General features: G+C 50.3%; 1 protein-coding gene across 1 annotated transcript in view; it reads left to right on the top strand.

Annotated features, from left to right (window-relative positions):
- LOC146181509 (phosphoglucomutase 1-like) overlaps positions 1-22,295 on the top strand; it is a 33,657-nt gene extending 11,362 nt beyond the window's left edge. Inside the window, exons 2-7 of the mRNA XM_084576569.1 lie at positions 17,616-17,778; positions 19,000-19,187; positions 19,441-20,006; positions 20,435-20,738; positions 20,960-21,094; positions 22,039-22,295. Of these exons, the coding sequence (XP_084432695.1) occupies positions 17,616-17,778; positions 19,000-19,187; positions 19,441-20,006; positions 20,435-20,738; positions 20,960-21,094; positions 22,039-22,128 (1,446 nt within the window). The 3' untranslated portion in view covers positions 22,129-22,295. The remainder of the gene's footprint in view (positions 1-17,615; positions 17,779-18,999; positions 19,188-19,440; positions 20,007-20,434; positions 20,739-20,959; positions 21,095-22,038) is intronic.
- The last annotated feature ends 291 nt before the right edge of the window (positions 22,296-22,586 follow it).

Genomic DNA, 22,586 nt, shown 5'->3' with positions numbered 1-22,586 from the left:
TGGGGGTGGTTGGCGGGTATCCAGATATGGAGCCTATCAAGTATGTGTCTACCTGTAGCGGTTTTATGAGCCGTAGGTATTGAGATTGGCCCATGTGTAGCGTTGTGAAGACCTAGTTGTTGGAGTTTCCGAAGCATATCTGTGAGATGAGGGAGATGGAGAGCGGTTTTCTATGCTTTCTTAAGGAGGGCTTCTAAGGTGTCTTGTTTCCCTGCGGTATAGTTTCAAATATACTGAAAGCTGCTAAGTAAGAAAGCGTGTATAAGGAGGCATATGTCGTGTTATTAGGTCCATAGTGTTTGGCGCAGACGCGCGGTATGATATGTGCCAGTGCAATTGTGTCTGTTTTTTATAGTGAAGCTTGTGTCCGGTATTTCGCAAATGGAGCCCAAGTATACATATACCGTGTTTACTTGCGGTATAGGTTGTCCCTCCAGAGTTATGTTGATGAATGTTGTAGGAAGGGTGCGGTGTTTTGTGCTGATTAGGAGTTCTGATCTGGATGGGGAGCAAGTGAGGCCAAGAAATCGAGCGTACTTTTGTGCGTGGGTGACTGCCTGTTGGAGAATTTTCTCTTTGCGCGTGGTGGTCCACAAGGTGATGTCATTGGCGTATAGTTTGTGTCGGAGGTGCGGTATGCGGCTGAGAAGCACCTAGTGAAATGAGGGTGGCGTTGAATAAGAACTGCGATAGCATAAAGAGCCTTGTGGTTGGTTGGTTCACAGGAAGGGAAAGGCGCAGTATGTCACACTTGCTCTGTGGACACCTGAACCGCGCCGTAAGGGAAGGGAGGAAGGTGGGAGTGAAAGTGGAAAGAGAGAAAGGGGAGCCGTAGTGAAGGGCTACGGAGTAATTTCGACCACCTGGAGATCTTTAACGTGCGCTGACATCGCACAGCACACGGACGCCTCTTCGTTTCGCCTCCATCGAAACGCAGCCGCCGAGGTCGGGTTCGAATCCGGGTACTCCGGCACAGTAGTCGGGCGTCTTACCACTGCACCACCCCGGCGGGGCAAAAGCCTTGTGGGCTACCCACTCCTTGAAGGAAAAGCCTTGTGGGCTACCCGCTCCTTGAAGAGTGTAAGGGGAGGAGGAGTGTGGCCTATATGAATCTCCGCGGTTCAATTGCTCAGGAAGGCGCAGACCTAAGTGTACATTTTATGTCCAATATTTAGCGGGAAAAGCGCGGTCATTATGGCGGCGTGGTGGTTGTGGTCAAAGGCTTTAGAGGTCTAATGCGAGTATAGCTTTAGTGTGGGCTGGGATGGTGGGCATATCCCCGCGCGCACACCTCCCCTATGACGTCATTAGGGCTTGCTGAGCACGCCCGCTCATTGGACGCACCTAAGTTACTCTGGCGGGACGGGACGAGGGGTGGGACGCCGTGGCGAACTTTTCTCACGCCAGACGCGAGCTGAGTTGAGGCGGGAGATGAGGAGCATCGTTTAATAGCTATTAATGGGCCCTTTAATTTTATCATTGCTATTATTTATATTATATGAAATCATGATTGCGAACTTTGTTAACGAATATTGAGAATATAATAAATGGCTCAGCCTTGAATCTGCCTTTAATTGTTTACCACTGATTGATTTGTAGGAAGAGAAAGGCGTGGTAATTGTCTCACTCGCTCTCTGTGGACACCTGAACCACGCCGTAAGGGAAGGGAGGGAAGTGGGAGTGAAAGTGGATAGAGAAAGGGGAGCCGTAGTGGAGGGCTACGGAGTAATTTGACCACCTGGGGATCTTTAACGTGGGTTGACATCGCACAGCACACGGACGCCTCTTCGTTTCGCCTCCATCGAAACGCAGCCGCCGAGGTCGGGTTGGAACCCGGGTACTCCGGCACAGTAGTCGGGCGCCTTACCTCTGCACCACCCCGGCGGGGTTAATTGTTTACCAGCAACTCCCTTTGTGAATAGAAAGTATTTTTCAGGGGGCCAATCGGTTAGCAGAGTGGCAGTTTGGAGCGACGCTGTAAAAACTGCAGAGAAAAGGACTTATCTGCTCTGCGTAACGCCGGAATTGGATTAACGAGCCATTTGGCCTGGCGACAAAGTATTTCAAAGTAGAAGCATAAATTAATTGTGCGGAAACATTGAGGCCTAACTATGGGTGGCGAAATCACATCTTGTTTTCGACCCGTTGATTTGGATGAGGAATTTTCCAATCGGACCCATTTTTATTTACTGGGATTTAAAAAAAATCGAATTTGAAAATCGAGAAATTGAACGGTGCAAATATTAGCGACCCCGCAAGGGTCACCGAAAACACACCATTCATCTCCACCAGAGGGTTAAATACAGCTCTAATTGTACCCCGCCGGGGTGGCGCAGTGGTTACGGCGCTCGACTACTGTTCCCAAGGACGCGTGATCGAATTCCGGCCTCGGCGGCCGCTTTTGATGGAGGCGAAAAGCAAGGCGTCCGTGTGCTGTGCGATGTTAGTGCACGTTAAAGAACACCAGGTGGTCGAAATTTCCGGAGTCCTCCACTACAGCGTCTCTCATAGCTTGAGTTGCTTTGGGACGTTAAACCCCACAAATCAAACCAAGTACCTCTAATTGTCTGTTTCCTGTGATGATCGTGACACAGAGCTTCACGGTGAAGATTTTAGACTGATGAGGCGTTTTAAATGAACAGCAATAACGTTTATCGCGAGTAGAGCCAATGCAACAGATGTCACCCATTTCATCGAAGTCCCTGTTTCCTAAGTGTCGAGTCGAAAGCCACTCATCAGCTATGTTCGCGCATTCTCATCGCTAAGTCGTGCACCTCTCTCGAGAGCTGTTTACACGTCTTGCAGCCTTCGGCAAATCTGCACACGACGCGCGTATCTAACGGCACCGGAGCCCCTTCTGCGCCCTGCAATCGGGCCTTTCTTGCACAAGGACTCGTGACGTCACGGGTACTGGCGTTGTGCCCTGGCGCCGCCGCTGGGGTTGTTGGTGCTGCGAGCTGCGTCGTTCAAGCCAGGCCGCTGCCAACAGAGTGGTGCACCGAAAGTGTTCTTTATTTGAAGCCATCGTTCTCCACATCCTGCACACCTTTCTCCGTGGCTTCTTCAGGCTCTTTTTAGGTTTCCACTATAGACGAGAGAAAGCAGGCCTGGTGGACCGCCAGGACGGAAGTTTTATTGCCGTGTTGCCGGAGTGCTTGGCGTTGCGGCCAATGGCCTCAAAAGCTTTTCGGTGTGCGCAGAAACTGAAGTCCCGATCATTTCATTGGTTATGTGCTGCTGGACATTTGGACCCTTCGCAGTTTTTTTTTTTTCTCATTAGTTTGGCATGGAGAGAGTGCTTTTATTCGCTAAGAGGCACATTTAAGGGGGTCCGTGTGCTGAGCGATGTCAGTGCAAGTTAAAGATCCCCAGGTGGTCGCAATTACTCCGTAGCCCTCCACTACGGTTCTTCTTTCCCTTCTTCCACTTTCCTTCCTCCCTTCCCTTGCGGCGCTGCTTAGGTGCCCTCAACCCGGCCTCGTCGGCTGCGTTTCGATGGAGGCGAAACGAAGAGGCGTCCGTGTGCTGTGCGATGTCAGCGCACGTTAAAGCTCCCCAGGTGGTCGAAATTACTCCCTAGCCCTCCACTATCCTCTTTCCACTTTCTCTCCCACCTTCCTCCCTTCCCTTACGGCGCAGTTGAGGTGCCCACAGAAAACAAGCGAGACTGTTACCGCGCCTTTCCCTTCCTACAAATCAATCAGGTGCCCTCAGAAGTAGTGTTGACAAATATTTGATACAACAGATGTTTGGTTTGGGCTAGTTGACAAATAGTCCGCCTTTCCCTTTCTGTTAACAAATTATAACTTTTGTTAAGGGGGAAAATCGCAGCAACTGTTTAATACATAACGGTTTGGTCATTCATTTCAAAACTGGACGAATTAGATTTTGCGTTAAAAATTAGAGGGTCTCTTAGATCTCGCTTAATAGGAGAATGGCGAAGCCTACCCTTCCTCTCATCGTTTGCCTCATCATTTTTTTTTATCTTATCGTTATCGTAAGTCGTCATTTGAAATATTGGTCGTTTCGTAGTCAGGCTGAGTCATGCCTAGTCACTGTAATCATTATCGTTCATCGCTAAGCATTTTTTCAGTCATTTTCGGTCATTCAAGTTGTTTGACATATTGGTTGTTTCGTAGTCATGATGCCTAGTCGTAATCGTTATCACACATCGCTTAGCATTTTTACTCGTTTCCAGTCAGTTGCAGTCATTCAAGTCGTCGTGTGACCTATTGGTCGTTTCGTATTCGTAGTCATGATGAGTCATACCTAGTCATTGTAGTTATTACCACTGATCGCTAAGTATTTTTACTCATTTACAATCAGCTGCGGTCATTAAGTCAGTTTGACATATTGGTCATTACAAGTCACTACAAGTCATTATTAGCCATAAGCATTCTCTATCTATCGATGTCTACTTATAACTTTTATTCATTACCTGTCACCGTCAGTCGTTTTCATTCTTAATGTCCTTGCTTTTTCTTAATCCTTGCCTAATATCATAACAAGAATAAGATTGGGATGGAGCGCACTTGGCAAGCACTCACAGATTATGACTAGCAGCTTACCGGTATCGCTCAAGAGGAAAGTATACAACAGTTGCATCTTGCCTGTACTCACCTATGGGGCTGAAACGTGGAGGCTAACCAAGAGAGTCCTGCTTAAGTTGAGGACAACCCAGAGGGCTATGGAACGAAAAATGGTAGGGGTAACATTAAGAGATAGAAAGCGTGCAGAGTGGGTCAGAGAAATAACTCATGTTACCGACATTCTGGTAGAAGTTAAGAAGAAGATATGGACATGGGCAGGACATGTAGTGTGAAGAGAGGATAACCGATGGTCACTGAGGGTAACAAACTGGATTCCAAGGGAAGGAAAGCGTAGCAGGGGCGGCAGAAAGTTAGGTGGGTGGATGAGATTAAGAAGTTCGCAGGGGTCAAGTGGATGCAGCTAGCACAGAACCGGGTTAAGTGGAGAAATGTGGGAAAGGCCTTCGCCCTGCAGTGGGTATAATCAGGCTGATGATGATGATGCTTAATATCATTGCCCGCTATTTGCAAACGACACATCAGTGCGCTGATCTGACGCAGAGATCACATGTACAGATTTTCGCGCCATAAACCTAGAAAGGTTTTCGTCTTAAATATGTAAATTGGTTTACAGGAAAGGAAGGACGCAGTACCTATCACACTTTTTTGACACCTGAACCGCACTATTAAGGAAGGGTGTGGTGGTGGTGGTAACAACTTTTATTGCCACGAAATGAAAGGAATTATTTCGGGCTGGGGCTAGTCTAGGGTGGGCTCCAGTCGGGAGCGACCTCTTGAGATCGCGTGACGAGGGCCAGTTGCGTAGTTTTTCTTGGGCTGGCCAACAGCTTGTCCCATTCCTCCGCTGAGGGAGCTGGCAAGAGTGTCTTTGGAGGGGGATTGCTGGCGCATTCCTACAGTATATGGTCTTGAGTGGCCTGTGTCCCGTCACCGCATTGCCGGCATGCAGGGTTGAATTCTCCGTTCGTAATTAACGATAGTCGGTAGGGGCTAAGAATGGCCTTTGTTTGTAGGCATCTGAGTGTCGTGGCTTGCGCCCGGTCGAGGTCGGGGTGAGGGGCGGGGTAAGTGCATCTTAGGTCGCGATAAAAGTTTGTGACCTCCGCGTATGTGCGCGGTGCCTCGACAGGCGCGTCCGTTCCCGATAGATCTCCCGTCTCCCGGTTGGTTAAGCCTCGGGCTAGACGGTCGACCCCTTTGTTTCCGGAGTTACCCGCGTGAGCCGGAACCCATACGAGATTGGTTGTGATTGAGAGATCGGTTGCGCAGAATTCGCGCCGCGAGTGCGCTTACAGAATTTTTGGCGAAATTTTGAACGGCGCTTTTTGAGTCGCTTAGAATAGTTTTGGTGCGGGAATCCGCGATGGCCAGTGCGATAGCTACTTCTTCTGCCTCGCATATGGAGCTAGCATGAAATGTTATGGCGTTAATGAAGGTTGACTTTGGAGTGGCCATACATGCCACGTATGCACCTTTTTTGATGTGTTGAGCTGCATCCACGTACACTGCTTGTGGATCGTCCTCGTACTGTTTCTCAAGGGTCTGTGCCCTTGTCTTCCTGCGGGCATCATGTCTACCTGGTAGCATGTTTTTGGCTATTGGTTTAACAACTAGTCTACCAGTTATGTCAGCGGATAAATGGGATGTTGCGCACACCTCCTCAGTGGGGTGTATGTGGAGCTTGTCGAGAATTACGCGTCCCGCAAGGCTGCGTGACAAGCGGGTCACTTGTGCTGTTTTATGGGCTTCAACTGCAGTAGTGGATCTGAGTTAGCGTATACTGGTAAGCTAAGGGCCGCTTTGCATGCTGTTCTAATTATGCTATTAAGTGCATGTTCGTCCCTACGACGCAGATGATAGTACGGGCAAGCGTACATGGCGGAAAGTGGGAGTGAAACCGGAAAGACTCGCCTGTCTATAGTGGAGGGCTGTGGAGTAATGTTGACCACGTGGGGATCATTAAACATCGTTGTTGTTGTTGTGGCTGTAGGAAGAAGGAAAAGAAAAATTGGAAAACGCTTAAGCTTCAAGAGTGGAACGCGATAGCGTTATTGCACCTTGTTCGCACCGCCCACTCATTTGCTCGGTATGCTCTTGAGTCCCGAAGGGGAGAAGCGGGTGAGCGAAGATAGTGATGTAAAGAAAGGAAAGACGCTTGATTCTACAACCCGTGAGGGTGCATGGCGAAACGTCAGGGGCGAGTGGCGCGCCACGTTTCGGGGCAGCGCCGCACATTGCGAGGAGGGGTTCTGTGTTTGCCGCAAGATGGCTCTGCATGTGCGCAGAGCGCAGAAGAACTGTAGCGGAAACGTACTTCGCTACTCGTGTAACTGCAACTTCTGTAAGTAACATGCTCATAATTACCGATGTACACCGCAGTATAACGTTCTACGGCACGTTTCTAAGGCAACACCGCATTCACTAGAAGCGCTTTTGTACAGCTTTTAAGCATCGAAAAAAAAAAAGAACTCGTGGCTGAGTGGTAGCGTCTCCGTCTCACACTCCGGAGACCCTGGTTTGATTCCCACCCAGCCCATCTTAGAAGTTACTTTTTATTTATGAAGTTCATGCCGGGATTTATCGCTCACGGCCAACGACGCCGACGACACCGGCTTTTCTGTGACACGAGCTCCTTAACGCTACCGCGTTAAAATGCACGGGCCTGCTACTAACTCTAGCTGAGCCACCTCCGCTAATAAAAAACTGATTTATTTATAGGAAGGGAAAGGCGCGGTAACTGTCTCATTAGATTTCTGTGGACACCGCAACCGCGCCGTAAGGGAAGGGAGGAAGATGGGAGTGAAAGTGGAAAGAGAGAAAGAGGAGCCGTAGTGGAGGGCTACGGAGTAATTTCGTGCAGACAGAAGAGAAAATAGAGAAGAAAGAAAAGGAAGAGGGAGAGAAAGTGGCGCGCCGCAACAACAGCTGTCGTCCACCACCGAAACAGTGGCGGGTGCAATGACGGCCTACAACAGATAAAAATTCTGTGGCAGGCTAGCCCCCGCCGCAAGCGGCGGTGACCCACCTGTCCCAGCCCCACCTGGGGAGTCTGCTCAACATTAAACATCGCACAGCGCAGACGCCTCCATTTCGCCTCCATCGAAATGCAGCTGCCGCGATCGGGTGCGAATCCAGGTACCCCGGTACAGTACAATAGCCGGGCATCTTAATCAATGCGCCACCGGGGCGGGGCAACCAATTCGCAAAAAAAAATCGCATTTGGCTACAGCAGCGACGGGATCTCCTCTCTTGGACGGCGTTGGTCGCGTGCGAGCCATGGCGGTGCGACTCGTATTTGAGCGTCAGTTAATCCAACCCAAACCTATTGCCGGCAGTGCTTGTTCTGTCTGCGACAAAAACACTGCGATTCTTGGATATGCTGCCGAGCTCCACGTTCGACGGCGGTTGTGTACATCACCGCATCTGTTATCAATCGCATTATATTGAGAAGGACTGTTAACGGCACCCTGGTGATTATTCTCTGGAATGAAATTTGAAAACGTAAGACATATGTTGCACTTGAGGGGAGAGAAGGGTTTTGACGCTGCGTCTGTCATTCGAACTTTTGTGTTTAAATGTCAAGGTGCGCTTGCCCTATATCCTTGCGCACTTTAGAACATTGCTACACACACCGATACATTTTTGCGCTTTACAAGTTCTGATAACGTTTGCCTTGTCAGTATCTTCGGCCTGCTAAAGTTCATTGTCATGCCAGGCAGAAGGGCGCCAACAGCCACCGACACAAGGAAAGTATAGGGGAATGTTTTATTGCGAAAGCAATACTACTTGCACTTTCAAGCCTTTGCCGTACCGTGGCGGTGGACCTTTCGCGTGACCTCTGTGTGACGTCACGCCGAAGAGCTGGGCGACCATCTCGCGCCGTCTGCGAGCAGTGGCGGTGCCACCATCGGCGGCCTAACTCCCGCGCTCTCCGCTAGGAGCGCAACAGGTGTTGTGACGTCACGCCGAAGAGCTGGGCAACCATCTCGCGCCGTCTGCGAGTAGTGACGGTCAACGCTGCCAACCCTAGGGATTTTCCCCTATATCTAAGGAAATTAAACGTAGTTTAAAGAAAAGGGGATCTAGGGAAATTTCGTTTTCTCGATGGGTCATTTTTATTTCTCGTTGTGAAGCAGGGCTCGTTGCTCGCCGGTTCTTCACCACGCTTGGTGCGATGTATTGGTGTCACTACGGCCAGTACGCGAGCCGCGTCGGGCGCTCTTCCCCCACTGGCATGGCACCGTCTCTACTACAAAAATAAAAAAAAAATAGAGGAGCCTTACAGAGGGGTTTTACGGTTTTACTTGGGCCGCGGTGCGCGCGCCCCTGGCGGCGGAAAGGGCAGAACGATACGCGCGCCCGATCCGGACGCGCCGCATAGACGCTGCTAACGCTGCATTCATATGGCTGCAAAGCTGCCCGCACGTGGGTCGCATTCCTCCTCCGTTCTTTGTATTCGCGGCATTCTTTGGTCACAGTAGTCACACATAGATTGGTGCGTTGCAGTGTGCTATAGCAGTAAATGTATTCTTTAAATGATTAGGTAAATACACAGTCTACGCTTTATCTTGTATCGTCATTTGTGTATGTATGTATGTATGTATGTATGTATGTATGTATGTATGTATGTATGTATGTATGTATGTATGTATGTATGTATAACTTTATTAGGGAGCCGGATTAAAGCGTCGTGACGCTGGCCAAGCGTCTACCCGGGGTTAAGCCCTACTCTGCACTACCTCATTTGGCCCGTTTGTGGTGGGTTGTGAGGCTTGTGCTTTTCGAGCGCACCCCGGGCCTGCTGGACGGCCCATAGTTGCATGTCCTTGTCTGTATTCTGCACTGCACTTTGAAGTTCCGGCGGGTATGTCCTGGATGCAGCTTCGGTCAGGAACCTGGCACAGTCCCACATGATGTGCCATTGGTCCGCCGGACCCACTTGACATACACTGCACATATCACTCGTGTAGATGTCTGGGTGGAGGACGTGCAGCACTGCCGGGGCTAGGAGTGACCCGGTTTGCATTTGCCTTAGGATGACCGCCTCCTCTCGACTAAGTGCCGGGTGAGGCGGCGGCATTGTCCGTCGAGCTAGGCGGTAAAATTTTGTCACTTCCTCGTAACTGGCCATTAGGTCTTTTGTTTCGAACCACCATTCGGAACGGTCCTTCTCGGGGGCTCGGAAGGTTAGCGCTCGCGCCGCCGAATGGGCCGTCTCGTTGTGATTCGGTGAGGATGCACAATCTCCCGCGTGCGCCGGGAACCACTTGATGCGGATAGTGTTGCCGCGGTCTTGAAGCTGAAGCTTACTGATGATGGCGGCCGCCGGCGCGCACACTCGCCCCTTGGCAAAGTTGCGCACGGCGTTCCTCGAGTCGCTGAGCACGGTGCGACACTCGGCCACCGAGATCGCCAGAGCGATGGCAACCTCCTCGGCGTCTGTGGCGTCCGTGCACCGCACGCTCGCTGCCGCTGCTTTGATGCCGGTAGCCGCCGCAACGGCCACTGCCACGAATCCTTCTCGCTTGTATCCCGCAGCGTCCACGAACCGGGCGTGCGGGTCTGGGCGTGTTGCCCGACGAGGGCTTTGGCCCGCGCCTGCCGCCGTTCTTGGTTGTACTCGGGGTGCATGTTTTTCGGGATGGGGTCCACGTGGATGTGGGCCCACGCCTCATCGCTGATCTCGCACGATTGCAGAAGCTCTCCTTTCTGTTTGTATGTACTGTTTTGTTGCAATATTAAATTATTATTTGATGGCCATCACTTGTATACACAGTGTACAATAAAGAGTTCTCTTAAAAAATGAATCGTTTAAAATTTACAGCTTTCAAAGTTGCTACAACGTGTGGCAAAAGGGTCTCTGGGAAATAACAGAGCTTGCGATTCAACTACGCATCTTTTTTTCCTCGACAGAACATTTTTAACCGTATCTAGGGAAATCTAGGGAATTTTCAATTACATTTTGGAGGAGAGGTGGCTTTCGAGGTTGGCAGTACTGGTGGCGGTGCCTCCGCCGGCGGTTTAACATCTGCTTCGACGATGCCACCTACCGCTAGGGAAGCTCGTCGCAATGAGCGTAAGAGACAGCAGCGATCTACAGAGACTGAGGAACAGCGTATCCATGTCGTATCCAGAGTGAATCATTGTATAACCACCACAGTCTAACCATAACAAGCATATCCTTAAACCACTACCAGCCGAACATTATAGCTGAAGCTGGGCGTAGCCATGGGTATTGCTTTCGCAATCTACCGGGCTTGGCCTCTGCCAATTTTTTTCGCCGTGTATCAGCCAAGGCACGCCACGCGACAGGGGCGATGGTGTGTACCATCCAAACACACTTGTCCGAGAAAGTGTGACAGGTTCTGCGCCTTACATTTCCTGTAAAGCAATTATAATTCCGATCAGAGGCAAATGATTGAAATGTAGGCTTTTGCCATTCTCCTATTACGAGACTCTCTATTTTGTTTTGAGTGTGTTTGACCCCATTGATGTGCTTTGTTTTTGTGTGACTATTGCGAAACCGAATGCGAAGAGCCCAAGAGCTCTGGCATCATAGCACGAAACGCAGGTTATTTAACCGAGCAGGGGTGCATTTCTGAATCTGCACTTTTTCTCTGCTACTGAAGCGAAATTAAATCTGGGCGTATTTCATTGCGTTCAATATAGCGCACATATACCTTTTATTCCTTGAGCTCACCTGTACAAGATAAATGAGTTGCCTAAGCGGAATCTCATAAAGGAACACATTAACATTACGAGGGTGGAGATAAAAAAAAGCTGATTTGCAGTGACTTTAGTTATGAAAAATGAAAGAGTAACCATGCCAAACCTAGTTAGGCGAAGCGAAAGCGCAGTTTTGCTTTGGTTTTGCTTTGGTTAGGCTTAGGTTTAGACATCGGCAGACCTGGTTTTACAGATATTAAATTGCCGAGACATGCAGTCAAAGAATCCATCAAATACAAGAACACGTGATGATGTATCTGCCGTCAAAAGTGAAAGCTCAAAGTGGTAGTACACCATAGGTGGTACCACGAATAACCTGCATAGCCATTGTGACCTCTATCTCGTTGAAGCTAGGTCAAGAGCCGGGCAGGTTGGCCTTGGCTGATGGCATAGTGACGCTTTCAAGATCAAATGTCAGGCGGTGACACACTGTACTGGCGGCAATCTATATATGCCATGGTTAAGCTATATAGCCACACCATGACCTCGGTTTCGTTGAAGGCCAAGCGGCCGAACAGGTTGATTGATACGTGGCATAGTGAAGCTGTCAAGGTCAAATGCCAAGTGGTAGTACACTGTAGGTGGTGCTATGGTTAAGCTATATAGCCACACCGTGACCTCGGGCTCATTGAAGATCAAGCGGCCGGATAGGTTGACCTTGGCTGATACATGGCGAAAAACATTACCCTATACTTTCCTTGTGTCGGTGGCTGTTAGCGCCTTTCTTCCTGGCATGACAATGAACTTTAGCAGGCCGAAGATATTGACAAGGCAAACGTTATCAGAACTTGTACAGGGCAAAAACACATGTATCGGTGTGTGTAGCAATGTTCTAAAGTGCGCAAGGATATAGGGCAAGCGCACATTGACATCTAGACAAGAACACATCTCGCGGAATCTCGCGCACAGATCCAACGCCTTCTTATGAGGCGTTGACAGATCTCGCGCATAATATCTCGCGCGCCTTTTATTTCTGTTAAACCAATTGTAATTATATTGTCACGTGCTGTGGAGCGTCATGAGAAGATAGAAGCAGCTGGAGTGTGAAGAGTAGGAAGCAGAAGCTGGTGTGCCTTGGGGACTCTTGGTGTCTAGGCTTTTAGTGCCTAGGCTTAGAATATCAACACTCCCGTTACGTACTGAGTACGTGACAGTTGTGGGTGAGCTTGCGGGGTAGATCAGCACTGGTCCCCGTTGTCTTCGACGAAGTCGCTGACTCGCTGATTTACCGCCCCTACCATCCAATATGGCTCAAGACGGTGGCACCGGTCAACCAACACCTGCGGTCGGAAACTGGCAGCATTACCGCGAGCCGTGCACTTTTGGTGCGAAATCTGACGAGGACATCAACGAATGGTTGACCAACGAACGCGTGAGCCGGTAGAACGTATAGTCTTCTTGGAACGCACGGCGCTAATTTGGTTTGACAATCATGAGGACTCACCAGCAGGGATCGTTTCACAGAAGACATCAAGTGCCTTAGCGACGGATCCGCGAAAAAGAAATGCAGAGAGCAAACGCTCCTGCAGCGAGCCCATGTACCGGGCAAGATGTCCACCACGTATATCGAGGACAACGCGAAGTTGTGCAAGGTCATAAACCCGCGGATGTCCGAGGAAGATAGACACTTACTCAAAGGGATCGCTGAAGTCGTATACACTTTCCTTATTAGCACATATAATTTGAACTCCACTACTCACGTCATCAGGCACTGCCACACTTTCGAAAGCTTGAAGTTACGTCGGATCACACCGAAGTTTGGATGACTGGCCAATGCCACATCCGTCGCAAGCGTTGATGTAACAGCTCCGGAGTCACTGATGTAACAGCTCCGGAATACGCCGGATCGTTCGAGAACTTTTGCGCGCAACAAAGATCCTGCGTGCCGGGAGGAACACCAATATGAAGGTTGCGCGCTGCAGGCAGAATCCGCGCCCCAACAGCCTCCTGGACTCAGTCTCGAAATGCGCCATGCTTTGACGACCGCAGACAACATGCCGACTTAGTCTATCTCAGCAGCGGATGGGTAGAAGAACCGATACACAGGCGAATTGGGTCGTCAGCAACGCAGGCCCGACTAAATTGCCAGCCATAACAAGTTTGCACCCACGTTTACTCTGCCCGGGGGCGCCCGCAATTCCTGTGTGTTACAGCTGTGGCATGATTGGACACATCTCTCAGTATACTGTCGTCGTCGAGGCCTGCTGCTCCACGCCTCTGGGTATGGGCTGCGCTGGCGACCAAGTCTTTCTAACCGAATTCTCAATGTTGCCTCGTTCCACACATGAAGTAATTCTAGGTATAGACTTTTTGCAACAGTGTAGTGCAATGTTAGACTGCCGGAGTGGACAGATCTCACTGAATACTACGTTGAGGTCAGCTCTTGTAGAAGCCTAGTCGCCCGATTTGGCAGCGTTTTCTGTGAGGATACAGTTGTACCTGAAGCCACACCTTGCTGTGGATTTTGAGCTATACAGACGAGCCAGCCGTGTTACCTCGTGGCCTGAAACTCGCTCATTTCAAGGAAGGTGTGCCTAATTCAATGGCGGCACTAAGTGACTGTGGTCTTGAAGAGAAAGCATATCCTTTAGCAGAGTCTCGACTCCAGGCAATGATAAACATGTCTTGGAACAAAGGAACGCCGAATTTCGACTGACCTGCTTTCGAAGCATGTTTCGATTTTCGACTTCGCCAGAGATCATCAGCCACCGATTCCAACTTCTTGTATTTATCATTCGATTGATACTGGAACCTCTCCCCCGTTGAGGCGAAGCCCTACCGAGTGTCGCTGAGCAAACATCAGCTTATCGACGAACATGCTCACGACATGCTCCAACGGGGCGTGATCCAGGAATCTTCAATCCTTGGGCGGCTCCAGTTATCCTTGTTAAAAAGAACAACACGTGGCGCTTCTGTGTGGACTATTGTCGACTTATTGCCGTAACCAAAAAAGATGTGTATCCGATTCCACGTATTGACGATGCAATCGAGTGTCTTCACTCAGCATCATGCTTCTCCTCGGTAGACTTGAGATCGGGGTGCTGGCAGTTACCGATCAACCTGAGCGACGAAGAAAAGACTGCATTTGTGACACCCGACGGTCTTTATGAGTTCAACATAATAATGTCCTTCGGATTGTGCAATGCGCCTGCCACTTTTGAACGATTTCTGCGCGGACCCAAGTGGAAAATTTGTGCTATTTGGACAACATTGTGATCTTCGGCAATACCTTTCAGGAGCACAACAGCCGCATCGCCATCGTTCTTGACTGCATTGAGAGAGCTGGCCTCGTCCTAAACTCTAAGAAATGCCATTTTGGCGAACACCAAACAATTGTCCTTGATCACTTGGTTCGTAAGAATGGTGTTCGGCCGGATCCCCAGAATATTGAAGCTGTAACTATACACCACCGAAATCGGTGAAGGAGCTTCGGAGCTTTTTAGGACTATGTTCCTATACTTTCGGCATTTTGTGCGCACATTCGCTGACATCGTCTACCCTCTCGCTGTCTTTCGTACAAAGATGCCGCGTTCATTTGGACTACTGACTGTGATTCTGCTTTCCGCCCTCTCAAATTTCTTCTAACATCGGGACCTATTCTACGCCACTTCTGCCTTTCTGCCCCCATCGAAGTTCACACCGACGCTAGTGGCGTTGGCGCTGTGCTTATCCAGCACCATGGCCGCGATCAGCATGTGATATCTCGTGCTAGTCGTTCCTTGAGCAAGTCGGAACGTAACTACACCGTTATTGAACAAGGGTGCCTGGCAATCGTTTTCGCGGTGTGATGATTTTATTCCTACCTCTATGGAAATGTTTTTACCGTGATCACAGACCATCATTCGTTCTGTTGGCTTGTAAATCTCCGTGACCCTTGCGGCCGGCTTGCCCGATGGGCTTTGCGTTTGCAAGAGTTTTTAACTTCACTGCGGGATACAAAAGCGGCCGTCAACACGCCGATGCTGACTGTCTCTCACGCTTGCCGCTTTTGTCAGCTGGTAGTGACAGTTACACCTTTCAGCAACGTTTCATGATCCTCAACTGTTCCAAACAGAACAACAATAATCAGACTTTGGCGCCGCTCTTCGCCGTCGCTCATGCTTCAAGACCGTGCCGGCCTACTTTACAAGAATTTCAACTCCGAAGGAGCGCGCTTTCTTCTCGTCGTGCTGGAAAAATCTCCTCATTCCTGTTCTCAAAATTACGCATTTCGATGCCACGTCTGGCCACTTTGGTGTCGCCTTGACCCTTCACCGCACACAGGAACGATTTTACTGGCCGTAAATGCGTCAAACAATTCAGCTCTATATAGCCAGTTGTGTCAAGTGCTAGCAGTTCAAGCTGCCTACTTCCCTCCACCAGGATCGCTACACCCTATTGCACCCCCGACCGCGCCATTTGAGCAGGTGAGCATCGTCCTCTCGGGTCTTTTTTCGTGGTCTTCGAGCGGTAACCGGTGAATAGTGGTATGTGTTGATCATCTCACTCGATATTCAGAAACAGCCGCCATACCCTCAGCCTCTGCTTCAGAAGTATCTCTATTCTGCGATTTCTCGTCCTGCGACATGGCCCTCCTCGAGTTCTGATCAGTGACCGTGGACGCCAATTTACAGGTGAAGTAATTCAAGAACTCACTCGTCTCTGTGCCTGCGATTACCGTCATTCAACGCCGTATCACCCTGAAACGAACGGGCTTGTTGAACGCACCAACCGCACTTTGACCGCTATGTTGGCGATGTACGTCGATTCGGATCACAAGCACTGCATGGATGACATTGTCCCTTTCATTACATACGCTTATAACACTGCGCAGCATGAGACGACTGGCTGCAGGTCCGTTTTATCTTCTTTATGAACGAGTTCCCCGTAGCTGTCTCGATACTATTCTTCCTTTCTCCTTCCACAACGAGCCTTCTATCTCTGCCGCTCTGTGTCGAACGGAAGAAGCTCGCCGCATTGCCCGCCTACACATACTGGACTCACAGGAGCGTTTGAAAGAGCGTTATGACAACCGACGCCCACATGTTTGCTATGTCCGCGGCGATTTGGTGTTTCTGTGGACGCTGCTGCGCAAGCGTGGTTGCAGACGCTTCTGTTTCACTATAGCGGACCCTTTGTCGTTCTGGAGCGCCTGAGGGACCTGAAGTATGTAATATCTTGCCGCACTGAAAGTGGTCGATGCTCACGCAAGACCCGAGTGGTGCATATCGCTCGGCTAAAAAAGGTTCCATCCTCGGCACCCCTTACTTGAACTGCTTGCCCTGGGAGCTTCGTCTACGAAGGGGTAAGTGTCACGTGCTGTGGAGCGTCCTCAGAAGGGAGAAGAAGCTGGAGTGTGAAGAACAGGAAGTAGAAGCTGGCGTGCCTTGGGGACTCTTAGTGCCTAGACTTAGAATAAAAACCCCCATTACGTACTGGGTACGTAACAATATGTAGCACTGCAACGAACGCCTATAAGAGGCAAATGATAGGAGATGAAGGTTAGGCTTTCGGCATTCTCCTCTTAAGAGATATATAAGGGACCCACTAATTTTTTTTAATTTCACCGCCTGCATTGAAACCGGTATATCATGTTATCATAATGCGTCTCGGATTTTATGTACATCGTATCTCGTTTTCCTTTTTAAATCAAATTCATTTTACTTTGTCGCCATCTGCCTGGGATTGGTTTCGGAATGGATTCATTATGGTTGTTCGTAATGGTTTTAACCTTTCCTTGCTCCTTGGACCAATTTCTTTAATCATGTTGCTTAGAGTTTCGGCTGTCCATGCGGACGTGCGTTTAGGCATATTTATTTCCGCCGTTTTTCTCGCTTTATATTGGTCAGTTTTAAGTTTCTTTTTACTCTGCTCTCCTGTTGCTCCCTCATTTGGGAAGATTACCCTATCATTGCTGCTAAATGACTCGACTATAACTGTCTAATGTAGTTCACAGCATCGTGTTCCTCCAAGCGTTCTCCCTCAGCATCCGGGATCCGTTCCTGCTTTGTTTGTCTATCCTGTCAGCTTATATGAATGCTGCAACATATATAGGCTATAGGCATGTGTGCTGCAAAACCGCCGCCGCCGCCCAAAAGAGCGTATGAGAGTGGGAAAGTGAGAGGAGAGCGCAGCATAGTGCTATAGCGGAGCACGAAATAGATAAGGCACAATTAAAAAATGTAACAACGAAAGCAAAATTTAAAATAAATAGATCTGGTGACGCAGGAATGCTTCATCACATGATAAAAAATCTAACAACGAAAGCAAAATTTAAAATAAATAAATCTGGTGACGCAGGAATGCTTCATTACGTTGTATGATATCGGCTGTCGCTATTTCTCTTTTCGACGGTTGCAGGTGGCTCACTTGGTTATCGGCCAGAATGCCATGTTCTCTACTCCGGCCGTGTCGTGCGTGATCCGCAAGCGCAAAGCCTTGGGTGGCATCGTGCTCACCGCCAGTCACAACCCGGGCGGAATCGACGCCGACTTCGGCATCAAGTTCAACACCGCCAACGGAGGTACGTGTATGCGAACCGCGCGTACAGTCGTGGATTAAGTGTACACTGTGCCAGAGACGTCGTGTCGCTGCTCCACTGGGTACGTGGACATGTAGTAAGTACACAAGGAAGTCCATTACAATACGGACATCGCAAAGGTGCACATGTGACTATAGTACCCTAGCAAAAAACCCTATGAGTCACAATAACCTCATACAGATTGCTCATACTAAACTCGTATAAATCTCATAATCTCATACAATTATTCAACGTATATATATGAGAAATATATCAGATTTTATGAGTTTAGAATGTGTTTAGTATGAGAATTCTGTATGAGGTTATTGTGACTCGTACGGTTTTTTCGCTAGGGTACCGCCCTGATTTCTAGGCACTAGGTTCAGATCTACTCCAGATAAGGTTTCTCGACGTAACACTAAGTTAATTCACCACCTCGCTCTTGCACTACGCAAGCTGAAGCCGAGAGACGGAATATTTTTCTGGCTCAAATCGAAATCGGAAACGTGCTCCATGATAGGAAAGTGCCTTTGGTAGTAGTTGGAATTCACGCAGTACGTGGCAAAAACTCGGTGAAGGCGGTACGGTTTCTTTGTCGGAACGTTAAGCATAACTCGAGACCACCGTGCCCGAGACCGACAGGCATTAAGGAGATGGTAAGGTTCGCGTCGATCTTAGTTGCGCTGAATCAACGCAGAATGGGAATGAACGGAGCTGGAACAAGTAATAAAAAATTACAAGAGTTCAACAGTGCTGAACCAAATATTGAGCGAAAGCATTAGCTGCGGGTGACCGAGCGTGCTCTTTTTCTTCTTCCTCGGCCCACATATAAACCTCCGCTTTAACGAAGCCATATGAACGTGCCTTAGTGACTTATAAGGGTAAAGTGAATGCCAGGGTCCTAGCAGGCTGATTCTGACGTAACCGTCCCATGTGAAACGAGAGACCCAAGTTGGCAGCTTCTGCCAGCCCACGAGGGGTGTGACGTCACAGCGTCACATGGGTAAGACGTGACTACCGGCCGCGCTACGCTGAAGGCTCGAAACCTAGACTAGTATTGCTTTCGAAATAAAAGGCAGTTTACCGTTACCTTTCGCGGTACTGGCCTGCTGTATAAACTCGTCGAATGTAGCCGTGATATCGCGCTGACGTACCCCGTTCCGTCAGAATACGCCTCCACGGAGTTCTGCAGTCGGGCTGGAGGGATGTTTCTTTTTCCCACAGGTCCCGCGCCGGAGGCAGTAACCAGCGCCATCCACGTGGTGACGACGTGCATTCACGAGTACCGCATCTGCCCCGAAGTGACGCCCGATCTGAGCCAGCTGGGCTCGCAGACCTTCGACGTCGAGGGCCGCCCTTTCACCGTCGAAGTGATCGACTCGGTCGATGACTACGTTGAGCTCATGAAGGAGGTACGTATATACGCTTCACTGGACCAGTTCTCGTCCCCGTCCTCGATGCTCGCCAAACAGCAGGAAGCCATTTTTATTGTGTGGCTGTGGGGCAAGTCAGCTTTTCCACGGAATTGTCTCAGATGTCCAGGCTGTGTTCGTTCACTTTCGTGCGTTGAAGTGCAGGGAACAGCGCAGCATGAGTTGTGTCTCCTTGCCTCACTGGCATGTCGGCCCCCTTTTGTGAGTGTTGTCTTGTTTCGGTCTGTCGCAGGTATTTGACTTCGCCGCGCTGAGAAAGCTGATCGAGGGCAGCGACGAGCGGCCTCCGTTCCGGGTTCTGTTGAACAGTCTGTGCGGCATCACCGGGCCATACTGCCGGCGCATCTTCTCCCAAGAGTTGGGCGTTCCGATGGAGGACGTGCGCAACAGCGAACCACTGCCGGACTTCGGGGGCAAGCACCCGGACCCGAACCTGACGTACGCCAAGGAGCTGGTGGACGACATGCGACAGGGCACCTACGACATGGGCGCCGCGTTCGACGGTGACGGGGACCGCAACATGATCCTGGGAGCGGGTGCCTTCTTCGTGACGCCGTCGGACTCGCTTGCAGTGCTGGCAGACAAGATGCACGCCATCCCCTACTTCCAGGCTACGGGCATCCGAGGCCTGGCACGCAGCATGCCCACCGCGGGAGCTGTGGACAGGGTGGCCGCCGCCAAAGGGCTGCCCATGTACGAGGTGCCCACCGGGTGGAAGTTCTTCGGCAGCCTCATGGACGCCGGGCGTCTTTCGCTCTGCGGGGAAGAGAGCTTCGGCACCGGCTCCGACCACGTCCGGTATGTGCCTTATTGGATGTGTGCACCAGTCCCTATTGCACCTTTGCTATATTGCGTCTCTCAGCCTGAGTCGCTTTAGGACCTTAAACCCCACAAACCAAACCTTTGCTATCAGTTGTTTTGCAGTCAATGACGTCGATGTCTTCAGGACCGTTTCCATTCGTTGCACGCGGCCTTAGGTAGATGTAAGGGACTACTAGTTACCAGTTTTAGCTTGCAGTGAGGGCAACGAAAGAAGCTAGTTGCATGGTGCGTCAGAACTGCAGTGCTGATTCAGCGCCCAACTTCCCAGACGCTTTGCTGCGCTGACCCAGTGCCTGCAGTGCCCCCCCCCCCCCCCCCCCTGCCTATAACTGTAAAACCATTACACCGCGTATACTGTTCTTTTGACTTTTGAGCTGTGCCTCTATAAGCGGCGATGATCGCAGGGAGAAAGACGGCATTTGGGCGGCGCTGGCGTGGCTCTCGGTGGTGGCGCACAGCGGCCTGGGTGTGCAGGAGCTGTGCGAGGCACACTGGGCGCGCTACGGACGCAACTTCTTCACGCGCTACGACTACGAGAACTGTGAGACGGGCGCCGCTCACGAGATGATGGTGCACATCGAGAACCGCATGGCCGACCCGGCCTTCATGGGGCGCCGCTTCCTGTGCGACGGACACGTCTACACCGTGGGCCGCGCTGATAACTTCGAGTACACCGACCCCGTGGACGGCAGCACCGTTTGCAAGCAGGTATATTGTAGTGCACAAATCTCACTGTTATTTCGAAGCATTTTTAGGAGCTACAGGTTCCAGCAAGCCTCATTGTCACGCAGCATTTTGTGGCGTGCAGTCGCGCACAGTGTGACCTGCAACGCTGTCGAAACGTAATAGCGTCGACCGCATAAGCCCTTCTTGCACAGTCGTTGCTCTACCATGTATTGATGCGGTACAGAGCATTGCCTTGTGCGCAGGGCTTGCGTATCGTGTTCCGGGACGGGTCGCGCGTCGTGTACCGGCTGAGCGGCACCGGCAGCTCGGGGGCCACCATCAGGGTTTACGTGGACAGCTACGAGCCGGACCCAGAAAAGTGCAAGCAGGACTCGCAGGTGATGCACCCTCCTGCCTTCCCCCATCGCCCATCTTTGTTACGAAGACAAATCATGTCTTCAGGAGCACACCCACAAGCGCTGACTTCGGTCGGCGAACATTGCTCTCATACTGGACTTATGTAACAGGTAGACTGTAATGGGTGGCGGACCTTTGGTAAAGCTACGAGTGGACTCATTTTTGACCACCCTGAGTTCTTTAATAGATACCGGCATCGCACAACACACGTGTCTTTCGAATTTTACCTATGCGGCCGCCATTTCAGGGATCCCATTCTGCAAACTAGGACTCAGCAGTGCTGATGAGACCGCGGAAGAGTCGAAACTATACTTTTTTAAGCTAAGAAAGGTTTAGATAGCTTCAGTCCGTATGACGTCACGGGCGCAACGATGGAGCACCTGTTGGCCATCGTTTTTTGTCAGCGCAGGTGGCAGCAGGCAAAAAGCAGCTTTTCGACTTGCTCCCGCCCATCATAGCGGCGGCAATGATGTTATGATGGCCGACAAGTGCACACTTTAACAAGTAATAGTTGGTAATTATTTTTGGCATTGTATTAGCGCAGAGTGATAGAAATGAAGGGGGCGGTACAAAGCTAACAGTCTCGCGACATGCGATCTCAGACCAAGCATCGAACTACTCCTCATGTCCGACCTGGTTTGGTTTCGAGAACCGCAGCTTCTTGTACACTGCCAGCTGCACGCATCTGTCTGTTTCCGTGGAACTCGCCGTTCCTCGACGTTTAAAGCTGAAAAGACGCTCTTGAGTGTTTGTGGTCTAGCAAGATTTTTGTGCTCTTAGAGGCGCCGCCAGTGGGTCATATGGTAAAAGGAAAACAGCCCGCCATCATAGCGCTAGCCCGTGACGTCATTGCCCGTGACGTCATTGACGTCCCAGATGAAGTAGCTTGTTTTATGTTTACTCTCAACCACCCTTTCTCCCACAGACAATGCTGCGACCCCTGGTGGCCGTCGCGCTGCACATTGCCCAGCTTCGTCAGTTCACCGGCCGCGGCAGGCCCACCGTCATCACGTGAACGCCACCGCCATCAGTCACCCTCCCGCCCCACAAAATGTGCCGCAGAAGCTGCCAAAAAATGGGGGCCGCGGCGCACATGGAACCAGCAGCAGCCCCCGTGTGTGGCCGCTCCCCTGCCCTCCTACTGTCCTTCTAGAGGCAATAAAGTGTGGTTCTTGCTTTTGATGCTCCCGTCTGGTCTGCTTTACTGCCACACGTGCAGCAGAAAATTGTAAATTGTATGGTGTAGAGTGCAGAGGCCTGCGGTTGTTCCAGCGGAAACAAAACTACGACATCAAGCAGTAGTATTATAAAACGCCGAACAACATAACAGAATAAAACAGCATGTTGCACTCAAATTGCGTTGGTCAGATCGCTGTATGGCATCGAGGAACCTTTTTGAGAATATAATGCTTTACTCCTGCATCTGCTCACGAATACAATGTGTCCGGCAATATTTTTGATTCCCAATTCTAC

The sequence above is a fragment of the Amblyomma maculatum genome, chromosome 8 (genome assembly GCF_055883805.1).
Source record: "Amblyomma maculatum isolate TAMU_Amacu chromosome 8, ASM5588380v1, whole genome shotgun sequence".
Taxonomy (NCBI): Eukaryota; Metazoa; Arthropoda; class Arachnida; order Ixodida; family Ixodidae; genus Amblyomma; species Amblyomma maculatum.
This window is presented reverse-complemented; position numbering and strand designations above follow the sequence as displayed.